Source organism: Loxodonta africana, chromosome 21 (assembly GCF_030014295.1).
Source record: "Loxodonta africana isolate mLoxAfr1 chromosome 21, mLoxAfr1.hap2, whole genome shotgun sequence".
Taxonomy (NCBI): Eukaryota; Metazoa; Chordata; class Mammalia; order Proboscidea; family Elephantidae; genus Loxodonta; species Loxodonta africana.
The window spans coordinates 12,927,017-12,940,577 of NC_087362.1; the positions used below are offsets into that span (position 1 = coordinate 12,927,017).

General features: G+C 37.0%; 1 protein-coding gene across 2 annotated transcripts in view; it reads left to right on the top strand.

Moving 5' to 3' along the window:
- The window catches only part of FBXO8 (F-box protein 8), a 68,137-nt gene that overhangs the window by 39,231 nt on the left and 15,345 nt on the right, over positions 1-13,561 (top strand). For both annotated transcript variants that reach the window (XM_010595624.3, XM_003415816.4), the window contains exons 4-5: positions 8,325-8,443; positions 12,701-12,897. In XM_010595624.3, the coding sequence (XP_010593926.1) occupies positions 8,325-8,443; positions 12,701-12,897 (316 nt within the window). The remainder of the gene's footprint in view (positions 1-8,324; positions 8,444-12,700; positions 12,898-13,561) is intronic.

Here is a 13,561-nt window from a genome sequence, read left to right on the forward strand (position 1 = left end):
TGACAGGGTAAAAACGTGGATATCTATTCATAAACTTTGCCCATTAAGTAATCTGCTGGATTTATTTTACTTCAACTAAAAAGCAAGGTGTCAATTTCTTTGCGGAATAAATATCCCTATATAAATTATTCCCTATTCAAGCCTATGTTGTGATTTTCCTTAACTGCAGAGGACATGTTTTCTTATTAAATAGGGAGAGTGAGGATTGCTAGGCTGAAGAAAAATTAGTGGATTTTACATTTTTCTTAGCAGTTTTGAAAACACTGCAGCATGAAAGCAGTAGTCTTAACCATTACTGCAATTTTCAAACAAGACAATGAGAATACTCCCGTTTGGCCTGTAGAGGGCTGCCTCTGATGTGCTTAGCAGTGGTTAAGGGCTCAGGCTGCTAACCAAAAGGCCAGCAGTTCTAATCCACCAGCCACTCCTTGGAAACCCTGTGAGGCAGTTCTACGCTGTCCTGCAGGGTCACTATGAGTCGAAATCAACTCCATGGCGACAGGTTTGGGGTTTTTTTGTTTATTTTTTTCATCCAGAAAGTATATTTTTCATAATATATATTTGTATCTCCTAATATTTATATTGCTTTTAGTGTGACAGTGCTGCATTTCCTTTTAAATTTCAATTCTTTGTTTCAGAAGGCTTGAAAATGTATACTTGAAAATGAACATATCAGTTCTCTTGAAAACAAAATTAGGAATCGGGCTTGAAGTATTTTATTACTAAATTTTTTTGAACAAATTTTATTTCTAAAATTTAAGGATTTTTTTTTTTAAGTCTTCAAAATGTCCCTTTAAAACAGTGACGCACAGTCTCCTGTTTGTTTTCCATTTTATAATGCTGTGGACAAGGTTTATTAGTAGCCATGGTACTGGATTTTACATTGCATACAAGGGCACATTTGAACAAATCTTGCTAAATTCCAGTTTTTTTCTAAATTTCTTTACTAGAGCCGTTCCTCAGGAAAACAGAGGAAGGTACTCCCTAAGATGTTGCAGCTTCGTTTCATTAGGGATTTCTTTGCTGCAAACCAACGGTTACACGATGTTTTGCCAGATTTCTGTCTATGCTGACAGTACTTTCAGTACAGTTGTCAGTACTTTTTCATTTGGCTTTATGTGCCCAGTTTTCTGGCATTCACTCTATTCCCAAATATAGTTTTTCTGGTGCTGAACAAATATGGCAGATTTTGCTTTTGGAGCTCACTGTGGGTGATAATGATTTGATTTAAAAAATAAGGCTTTCTTCAAAAGAGAGAAAATACAGATATTTATGTAATAGGAGAAAAGCTACCGAGTACAGATATCTGAAAACATGAGTTATAATGTGAAAAGATGCATTCTTACAGAAATGAGACTAAGATGTGCATTATGTGGGTAATTAAGCTCCAGTAATCTTTTTCTTTGATCTGAATTTCTCGTTAATAGTGGTTTAAGCAATTTGTCTATGTTCTGTTGAATTGCTTGTGTTTACTACCAAAACAAATCCAGTCATCAGGCCAATTTCATGTGGTGCAGCATTTGCGTAACAAATCTTAGTGACATGTCCTGTGGAAACTGCTTTACAAATGTTCTTCATTTTTTTCCCTCCTTAAATCGCTGGAAACAACTGTTCTATTAAAGAAAACCTGACCAGGAGATGGGATGAGTTCTCGTTAACTTCACCAAGCTCTCAATGCACCTTGGCACTCTTTTTTTTACTCCTGGTGGGTTCTCAGCTGTAACCCACGCAATTGCTTGTAGAGATGTTCACCAGTTTCCTCTAGGATACAAATCAGCTCTCTTTTCTAGCTCTTCCCAAATCGTTCCTCCTTCCTGAGAAAGAGAGCAACGTGGGCCATGCTTTCTGATTTTCTCACTTTCTTAATACAGCTGCCTTTAAACTAGCTTGGCCTCTAGGCTTAGAAAAAGAGATCCTGGTGGTACAGTGGTTAAGCTCTCAGCTGCTAACTGAAGGGTTAGCGGTTTGAACCCACCTGCAGATCTGTGGGGGAAAAATGTGGCAGCCTGCTTCCATAAAGATTGGAAACCTTGTGGGGCGGTTCTACTCTGACCTCTAGAGTCACTGTGAGTGGAAATTGACTCTACAGCAGTGGATGTTTTAGGCGTAGAAAGCATTATAAATCCCGCCTAGTCCCTGCTTCCTTTTCCTTGCCTGGCTGCTTATCTCCTCTTTCTCCTGCATTTCAACCTTTTTCTCTCTCAGTTGACTCTCTCCTTTGTCTTCTGACATTCATAGGTCTAAATTATCTTGAAAAAATTTGTTTGCCCTTTAACTTTGCCATTTATCTTTTTTCCTGCTTTATACCATATTCACTTCCCTTACCTTGGGCTTATTCCGTAGCCTTCTATACTTAAACCCCCACTACTCTTTGGGAACAGATACCTTGAAAGTTACTACTTGTTTTCCAGTCACCAAATCCAGTGGCTTCTTTTCCCATTTTAGTCTCCTTGCAGCCTTGGAAACCCTATGGGGCAGTTCTGCTCTCTCCTGTAGGGTCACTGTGAGTCCGAGTCGACTCGGTGGCAACAGGTTTTTGTGTTTTGTTTTGAACTGCCTAAAAGAAAAAGGAAACCAGCCATGTTCCACACTAAAAAAATTTTTTTTTAATTCATTGCTGTCAAGTCAGTTCCAACTCATGGCAACCCCACACGTTACAGAGTAGAACTGCTCCGTAGGGTTTTTTTATGGAAGCAGAAGGCCAGGCCCTTCTTGCGCAGCACTACCAGGTGGATTCAAACTACGAACCTTCGGTTTAGTAGTTGAAGGCAAACTGTTTGCCCCAACTGGAAACCTCTGTTCTATGATAGACACTTTCATATCTTCACAATCACAATAGCCATCTGAGATTTTTACTGATGAGGAAACTGAGGCTCAGAAAGGTTGAGGAAATTGTTTACATTCACATAGCCATTAAGTGGCAGAGCCGTGATTCGGTCCCTCTTCTGAAAAAATTTGCTCTTTCAGCTATTCTGTGTGATTGCATTACACACGCTTTTATTCTTTAAGTTGCAAAGGCTCTCGGCCTCTGGAACGTTATTCTATCCTTGTCCTCTCCGTTACCTGCTCCCTTACTGATTCTTATTCGAGATCCCTAATCAGTGTCTCCAATCCAGACTTTAGTTTTATTTTTACTCTATTCCATTGCCAACTATCTACCACGCCTTTCTGGTTTTATCTGTCATCACCTGAAATTCAACATTTCCAAGACCAAACTGATCTCCATTTCCTATCACTCCATGTTTTTACTGTCAGTCATTTTCCTCTTCAGCTAAGCCAGAAACATAGTATCCTTTTCTTTTTTTCTTTTCATTCTCCCTTGGCCTGAGCCAGCATGTTTTTCAGTTGCTCTTGCTTCTTATTTTCATATATGTAGCATATGGTTTTTTTGTTGTTGTTTGATTGGTTATTTATTTTTTACATTCATTTTTAGGATATTTTTTTTTTTCTTTCCATCTCTACTGCTTTTCCACATATTCGAGCCTGGACAGTTATAGTACCCTCCTGTGTAATTTTCCTTCCATTATGTCTCTTTATATCACTGTCAAATTCATATTGCAGGCCATTGCTTTGTCATGTTAACAACCTTTCTGAGGCTTCCAGTTGCATATGGGGTAGAGAAGAAACTTCTTACCCCAAAATTCAGCACTATTCCTACAGTGTGGTTCCAGACTTGTTCTTAAATCCTAGATAGTTCTCCCTTCTTTCCTAAAAATAGCCTGAGTTTTTGTCTTATAATGCTTATTGCTTGTCTAATACCATATTGACTGAACTATTCTTCTCCAGTATTTCCCCTACTTCTGAGCTATCTAAAACATCTACTCAAATCTGATTTCTCCTAGGTGATTTTTTTCCTTTCATTTGAACTACTAAAACACTTATATTTTCATACCCCTTCATTTAGGCCTTATTAGACTTCTGTAGGAAGAGCTGGTGGCATAGTGGTCAAGATCCTTATATCATTGATTTGTCACATGTGTGTGTTTGTTATTTGTGTACCCATCCGATCTGCCCAAATAGACTATGGATTTCCTTAGGGCAAAATTGTTTTATACTTCTTAGTGTCTCTCATTGAGTACCTTACATATAGTACTTTGTCCTTAACACATTTTTAAGTGAAGATGTAGACATTTTTAATATGTGTGTTTTAAAACTGGTATGTGTATATGTGTGTGTGTATATACAGATAAAAGTATATCTATTTTGCAAAGTAGTCTTTGTTGGTCTTTATATCTAAATCTTAAGTTAAATGGGTACTGTTTAAAATACCAAATTACTAATTGAAGATTTGTTAGTTTTTAAGTATGATTTACCAGTTTATCATTTTGCAGAGGTACATAAAGCCTAATACTGTATATAAGCAGGAGCTTGAGTGGTACAAGAGGTTTGCAGTCGGCTGCTAACCCAAAGGTTGGTGGTTCAAACCCATCCACAGGGCATAGGCCTGGCAATCTGCTGCCCTAAAGATTTAAAAAAAAAAAAAAAAGATTACAGTCTAGAAAATCTTATGGAGCAGTTCTACTCTGTAACACATGGGTTTAGCATGAGTTGGGGGCTGACTTGGCAGCTAACAACAATAGCAACAATACATGTGAATAGTCTATTGTCAAAATATAAATTTATCCCTCTGCTATGCTCCTCTAAAACTTTTTTTTTTTTTTAATAAAATCAGTGTTGGCTACTAATTTCCTTTCAGCTGACAAGAGCCCACCTTTATGCAATAGAGCAGCCTGTTATAGGACCGACACCATCATGATTTTCTCAGAGTTATTGGACAAAAAAGTCTTAGAATTCTCTCCACATCAAGATAGTCCCTGAGGAACCACACTATGTAACAGTTTAGATAATTCTAAAAGTTAAACACAATAGCATCTGTATAATGGAGTTACAATTTATATAGATTAAGCAATGAAATTAAAGTGCATAGTAATAAATTTTAAGCTTAAGCTTGTTTTAGAAATGTAACCAAAAAAGAAAAAAAAAGTCAAGCCCTTGATAATCTGTTGGCTTTTGAACAACTCATCTAGCTGTAGTTGCAAGCATGCCCTTCTGTGTGGAGCACTAACCTGCCCACCTGTAACTGACAGCCGCTGACAGCCTGCCCTCATCTGGAGGGGATTCCTGTCCTGCAGTCTGTAGACGGGCTTTAACCATTTAATTTATATTTTTTAAATGTGTATCTGCGTTATTCCAGGAGGAAGTTCTCTAGTTTTGATCATACTTAAAGGGGGCTGTGACCCTAAAAATAGTGTAAGATCTTCACTTGAATTACACACAATAAGTCTATTCCTTTTTCCTCGTAACACAGCCTTTCAGATGCCGTAAAGCCACATTTCTGCTTTATCAATATGCCTCGTAAAATGTGACATCCAGAATTGGACACTTTCATAGTGAATTATGAAGGAGCCCTGGTGATGCAGTGGTTACGTACTCGGCTGCTAACCAAAAGTTGGCAGTTTGAACCCACCCAGTAGCTCCATAGAAGAAAGACCTGGCAATATGCTCCCATAAAGATTACAGCCTAAAATAATCCTATGGGGCAGTTCCACCCTGTGACACGGGGTCACTATAAATCAAAAATTGACTCAGTGGTAAACGACACTAACAACATAGTGACTTATGTAGACTACAGTGAACTACAACTTTCCTTTTCCTGGAAACTTTATTTATATTAATTTAGACTAATCTTAATGCTCATGATTTCCTTTGCCTATGAGACACACACACATGGAGACACACACACACATAGACACACACTGCTGAGAGTTCTAATCCTGACTAATTAGTAATATGCTATGTGGTCTAGCGACCTTTCTGTTCCCTTTCAAAGCTTTATTAAAAGACAAAAATATACTAGTTATTAAAGAAATATGCAGTTATTCACGTTCTAGTAACTTTTGTATTTCATTGCTTACATAAAAAGATAAGTATTGGGATGTTTGCCAGCTTGCTTATTGAAGACATTTATAATCTGGTTCCATGCCATTTTCTATTTATCGTCCTTTACTATTCATTTTAATATCCCTTCTAATGTAATCTTCCTCTGGAGAGGAACCCTGGGCTTGACAGTGATGCCCGCCTTCCCCCATAAAACCAACAGAGGAGGCTTATTTCAAGTTGTGTTCCCAGTTACCAACCTTGGACTTAAAACTGTTTGACCGTGTATGCATTTACTCCTCTATATGTGATTGATTTTGGAGAACTGAAGTCAGATATTCTTAAAGCACATATTCCATTAAAAAGGAAATAGCCAACGGTGTATTTTTATGATATTTACATGAGATAAATACTGTTACTTTACAAATAAGTAGCATCAAATGATATTAAAGTGACACATATAATAGAGAATTCTATAATAATGGATCATATTAGTGAGTTTATTTAAAACATGTTTGAAGCACATTAGAATGAGTTTTACACCTCTTTCATATTTATGTATAAGTAGGTGTGAATAAAAGATCTATCAAATAATAATACTTCATTGGCATTCCTTTGAATCATTTAGATTAAAATTAAGCATTGGAAATACTTCTGAAATATTGTTATTTTTTTGAACAGGCAGATCAAGCAAATATACAGTCAACTCTCGGGTATTCAAACTAATGGAGGAGAGGATGGAAACAGGCATTAATATTTCTCTAGTTCCTGCCCCCTCAGACAACTGCTGAGAACCTCATTCCAAACAAATTTTTTGGCTTTCCACCTTGATCATGTTACATTTTCTAGCCCTTGTATCCAGGATTCAGTCTGAAATATGACTTAAGATTGAGTTGACAAGAAAGTTTCGTACTCTGCTCTTCTATATATACACTTTTTTTTTTTTTTTTTTTTTTAGTGCCTTAGCATTGCTTTTGTACTAATAAAATTCACGTGAGAATTTGATAGGATTGCTATTAGGAAAGTATCCTGATGGATCTTAAAATTAGTTGTATATAAAAAGTCTTATCTTTAAATTACAGTTTACAGATAATTAAAACTTTTCAAAAGCCCTATTACCTCATTGTACCAAATTGCTTTTTAAGTTTTTTAATATAAAATTTTTATGAGAAAGTTGCTATCTTGAAGAGTCTTTTATAAAAAAATTCTCCCAACTCTGAATTCTTAATGTGTGCAATACTTATGGGAATTATGTAAGTGTTTGTTAAGTGAAGAAATGCTGAAGGAATTTATGTGTGAAAACAGTACGTCGCATGTATATAATACGTCATTTTCTCTACCAATTAACCGCACACAATGTGCTAGTATCCAGACATAAGCATTCATGGGAATGCGTGTATCTGGATAGCTGCTAGTTGAGATAAACACACCTGCCTTTTATTTTAGTCACTCCACATTCAGATCCACAGAAGGCATTTCTTTGAATGTGACCTCCACATACAGGAGAGAACAGTGGTTTCAGCGTTTGATTTTGTTGTTGATGTTTTGTTGTTGTCGGTTTAAATCTAATGTAGGTATAAACTTCTGGGTGATGCTTCTCTGGAAAACTTTGCATGCAGAGAAAAGGAAATTCAAAGATAAATTCTATGAAAAACATTAAAATCATTTTGTCTTAAGTCTTGCCTCAATGTTTGTTGTAGCTAAATACTTACAGAATGTAGCAGTGCTTTAAGTCAAAGTATGTATAACCCATAAACTAGCCTGGGGATGTGCCTACTTAAAGTTAAATAGTTTAATTATTTTTCTTTCTAGAATAAAATTACATTAGCCTTTCATTTGGAGAATCTCTCTTTTCTCAAAGACCCCTGGAGGAACAGTGGTTAAGAGCTTGGCTGCTAACCAAAAGGTTGACAGTTCCAATCCACCAGCCGCTCCTTGGAAGCCCTATGGGGCAGTTCTCCTCTGTCCTATAGGGTCACTATGAGTTGGAATCGACTCAACAGCAATGGGTTTTTGTTTTTTTCTCAAGAAGCTATTTCCTTAAAAAGTGTACTAGGATACGTATCTGAGCTTTAAGAAGTCATGTTTTCTATTAGACAGAGGAAGTGTTTGTTGAAAGGCTTATTTTAAAGTATGTATAGTGGCTTCTTCCCCACCCCCCTCGCCATATTTCTGTATAGTTAGTTTTAACTGACATGAGCCAGAAAATTGAACTAAGATTTCTTTAGGAGTCTTAACTTTGAATTTCCTACTTTTCATGGCATGTAAAATATCAACCATAAATAATAATTTCAGTTCAAGTCCTAGCTTGTATTTTGCATGTAAAAGCTATAAAAAGTCTATTTATGCTGGAAAGAATTTATGGTTATTGTTCCACTGTTGCCTAATTGTTGAAGTTGATAAATAAAGACTAATTTTGTTTATATATGTTTGTCTTTCTGCCTTAGGGAGTGAACTACTTTATGTCCAAGGGTATCCTAGATGATTCGCCAAAAGAAATAGCAAAGTTTATCTTCTGTACAAGAACATTAAATTGGAAAAAACTGAGAATTTATCTTGATGAAAGGTAAAATAAAAAAGAAAAAAAGCTTAAGTATCCATTAGAAATGAATCAAGTAATGCTTTTAATAATTAAGTTTTACTTTAAAAACTATACTACATAGCAACCGTCTAGTTGCAAAATTGAATAAATGAAAAGATTTCTATATTTTCCACATCATCTCTGTTATGAGCTTTAACTTGCTAATGAGAAAGTTGCTATTGTAAAAGTTGGAAAAAGAAAATCTAAACCTGCACACATACAAAAAAAATGGAAAGCCAACATCTTAGTAATAGCAAACCAAAGCCAAATATTTTTTCTGGAAGCTGCAGCCTTCACTTTTTCATTATTGTGAACCATAAGGTGCAAGTATTTAGATAGCTATTTGGAAACTGTGGTAGCGTAGTGGTTAAGAGCTACGCTGCTAACCAAAAAGTCAGCAGTTTGAATCCACCGGCTGCTCCTTGGAAGCTCTCTGGGGCAGTTCTACCCTGTCCTATAGGATTGCTATGAGTCAGAATCGACTCGACGGCAACTGGTTTGGGCTTTTTTTTTGTTGTTGTTAGATGCCACCCAGTCAGTACCAACTCATAGCGATCCTATGTGCAACTGAATGAAACACTGCGTAGCCCTACGCCATCCTCACAATCATTACACTTGAGCCCGTTGTTGCAGCCACTGTGTCAGTCTGTCTCATTGAGGGTCTTCCTTTTTATCACTGACCCTCTACTTTACCAAGCATGATGTCCTTCTCCAGGGACAGGTCCCTCCTGATAACATGTCCAAAGTATGTGAGATAGAATCTTGCCATCCTTGCTTCTAAAGAGCATTCTGGCTATACTTCTTCCGAGACAGATTTGTTCATTCTCCTGGTAGTCCGTGGCATGGTCCATATTCTTCGCCAACACCATAATTCAAATGCATCAATTCTTTTTCCATCTTCCTTATTCATTGTCCGGGTTTCACGTGCATATGAGGTGAATGAAAATACAACCGCTTGGATCAGGCCACCGTAGTCCTCAAAGTGACATTTTTGCTTTTTAATACTTTAAAGTGATCTTCTGCAAAGGATTTTCCTGATGCAGTACATCGTTTGATTTCTTGACTGCTGTTTCCAGTGGCATTGATTGTGGATCCAAATGAAATGAAATCCTTGACGACTTTAATCTTTTGTCCACTTATCATGATGTTGCTTATTGGTCCAGTTGTGAGGATGTTTGTTTTCTTTATGCTGAGGTGTAATTCACTCTGAAGGCTGCAGTCTTTAATCTTCATCAGTAAGTGCTTTAAATCCTCTTCACTTTCAGCAAGCAAGGTTATGTCATCTACATCCCGCATTCTTCTTCACATAGTTCAGTTTCTCGGATTATATATTTAGCATACAGATTGAATAAGTATTGTGAAAGGATACAACCCTGATGCACACCTTTCCTGACTTTAAACCATGCAAATCTCCTTGTTCTGTTCAAATGACTGCTTCTTGGTCTATGTACAGGTTCTCCATGAGCTTAAGTGTTCTGGAATTCTCATTCTTTACAATGTTATGCATAATTTGTTATGATCACACAGTCGAATGCCTTTGCGTAGTCAATAAAACACAGGTAAATATCTTTCTGGTATTCTTTGCTTTCATCCAAGATCCATCTGACATCAGCAGTGCTATCCCTCATTCCACATCCTCTTCTGAATCCAGTTTGAATCTCTGACAGTTACCTGTCGATATACTACTGCAACCATTTTTTAATTATCTTCAGCAAAATTTTACTTATGTGTGATATTAATGATATTGTTTGATAATTTCCACATTCTGTTGGATCACCTTTCTTTGAAATGGGCACAAACATGGATCTCTTCCACTTGGTTGACTATTTTCCAAATTTCTTGGCATAGAAGATTGTCTTAGTCATCTAGTGCTGCTATAACAGAAATACCACAAGTGGATGGCTTTAACAAAGAGAAGTTTATTCTCTCACAGTTCAGTAGGCTAGAAGTCTGAACTCAGGGCATCAGCTCCAGGAGAAGGCTTTCTCTGTCTGTTGGCCTCCTCAGTCTTCCCCAGGACTAGGAGCTTCTCCGCGCAGGGACCCCAACTCCAAAGGACACACTCTGCTTCTGGCACTGCTTTCTTGGTGGTATGAGGTCCCCCAACTCTCTGCCTAACTCTCTGTTTGCTTCCCTTTCCTTTTATCTCTTGTAAGATAAAAGGTGGTACAGGCCACACCCCAGGGAAACTTCCTTTACATTGGATCAGGGATGTGACCTGAACAAGGGTGTTATATCCCACCCTAATCCCCTTTAACCACAAGCAGAGATTATGATTTATAACACGTAGGAAAATCACAAAATGGAGGACAACCACACATGCTGGGAATCATGGCCTAACCAAATTGATACATGTTTTGGGGAGACACAGTTCAATCCATGACAATGAGTGAGCACCTCCAGAGTTGCATCTGTTTGTTGAAATACCTCAGTTGGCATTCCATCAATTCTGGAGCCTTGTTTTTCCCCAATGCCTTGAGTGCAGCTTGGACTTCTTCCTTCAGTACCATCAGTTCTTGATCATATGCTACCCTCCTGAAAGACCTTTTGCTTTATTCATTTATGATGTCTTTGATGTCATTCCATAACTCGTATGGTCTTCGGTCATTAGTGTTCAATGCATCAAATCCATTCTTGACATATTCTCTAAATTCAGGTAGGACATACTCAAGGTCATACTTTGGCTTTCATGGACAAGTTTTAATTTTCTTCAGCTTCAACTTGAACTTGCATATGAGCAATTGATGGTTTATTTTGTAGTCAGCCCCTGGCCTTGTTCTGACTGATGACATTGAGCTTCTGCATTGTCTCTTTGCACAAATGGAGCTGATTTGATTCCACCTGGTGAGGTCCACATGTATAGTTACCATTTTATGTTGTTGAAAAAAGGTATTTGCAATGAAGAAGTCATTGGTCCTGCACAATTCTATCATGCAGTCTCCAGTGTCATTTTTGTCACCGATGCCATATGTTCCAACTACCAGTCCTTACGTGTTTCCAACTTTCATGTTCCAATTACCAGTAATTATCAGTGCATCTTGATTGCATGTTTGATCAGTTTCAGGCTGCAGAAGTTGATAGAAATCTTCAATTTCTTCATCTTTGGTATCAGTGGTTGTTGAGTAAATTTGAATAATAGTCGTGTTAACTGGTCTTCCTGGTAGGCGTATGGATATTATCCTATCACTGACAGTGTTGTACTTCAGGACGGATCTTGAAACGTTCTTTTTGAGAATGAACACGATGCCATTCCTCTTCAATTTGTCATTCCCTGCATAGTAGACCATGTGATTGTCTGATTCAGAATGGCCAGTACCAGTCCATTTCAGCTCACCCGGGTCTAGGGTGTCGATCTTCAAGCATTTCATTTCATTTTTAATGACATCCAGTTTTTCTAGATTCATACTTCATACACTCCACGTTCTGATTGTTCATGGATATTTGCAGTTGTTTCTTCTCATTTTGAGTCATGCCACATCAGCAAATGAATCAAAAGCTTTACTCCATCCCCATCATTAAGATGAACTCTAAGGAAGCAGCTCTTCCCCAGTAACATTTTGAGTGCCTTCCAACCTGAGGGGCTCATCTTCCAGCTCTGTATCAGACAATGTTCTGCTGCTATTCTTAAGATTTTCACTGGCCAATTTTTTCTTTCTAGTCTGTCTTAGTCTGGAAGCTCTGCTGAAACCTGTCCACGCTGGGTGACCCTGCAGGCATTTGAAATCCCAGCAGCATAGTTTCCATCATCACAGCAACACACAAGCCACCACAGTACAACAAACTGGCAGACAAGTGGTAGACACTGCATATATGTTAACATAAAAGATAGACAAACACTTGTTACCTTGGATGATATGGATTGGTATGGAAGATGGAGAATCTCATTATTTTCTTAATTAAAGAATTCTGTTGCTATATGGATTTAGCCAAGAAAGCACTTGAAGATGCCTTTTTAATACTGCAAAATTCCTTTGTTCACTTTATAATTAAATCACTAGCTTTACCTTGTTTTGTTATAATCTATCCCTAAAAGATTTAAAAAATTTTTAATTTCTTAAATGATCATACTTAAATTCTTTTTTTTTAGTTTTAAGACTTACATCTGTATTACAGGATTAGCTGATCTGGTAATCAATAATAAAGTGTATTCATTTAAAAATGATAATTTATGATTTTTCAACACTTTCTTTTTTTTAGTAGAAAAATGTTAACTGAAGCCATGTCTTCTTTTCTTTCTACCAGGAGAGATGTCTTGGATGACCTTGTGACACTGCATAATTTTAGAAACCAATTCTTGCCAAATGCACTGAGAGAATTCTTTCGTCATATCCATGCCCCTGAAGAGCGTGGGGAGTATCTTGAAACTCTTATAACAAAGTTCTCACATAGGTTCTGTGCTTGTAACCCTGATTTAATGCGAGAACTTGGCCTTAGTCCTGGTAAGAATATCAGAGTGAAATACTTCCTTTCTGCCCGTCTCCAGGTAAAAACAGTAGAGTATGAGACATTTTTCTCACCATAGAGAAGAGTACTTGTGATAATTCCTGATACTTGTTTTCCTGGTTGTAGCAGTGACTCTACAGAGTACATCATGTATGGGAGTGTAGAAGGAGTACGTTAGTACGCCTAGCTGTTGTTTTTTATATAGTAAATATGCTGTTTTAGGAAGAAAGGTAGACTTAGCTATGTAAATTCTTTAAAATGATTCATGTTTGAAATTTGGATATTTATACTAGTCTAATTGAAAACTTGAAAAAAAATTTTAAAGCTTTTAGTAATCCACATATTGCCTAGGTAACACCTGGAATTTCTCTACTAAGTTTTTTTTTTAATGCCAATAGTTTTCATTATGTATGTGTGTGTGTTTGTGTATGTGCGTGTAGCCTGAGTCTCCTACATATTTTTCATTTGATACAAGTTCACATCTCTTCATCTGAAAAATTTTATTGTGCTTATCCTATTTTTTTTTTTTATCCTATTAGGGTCGCTATGAGTCGGAATCGACTCAACGGCACTGGGTTTTTTTTTCATCTTATTAAGCAGAGATTACAAAATATGTTCAACATGTTTTACAAGACATAATGTTTAACTTAGTTTTCTTAA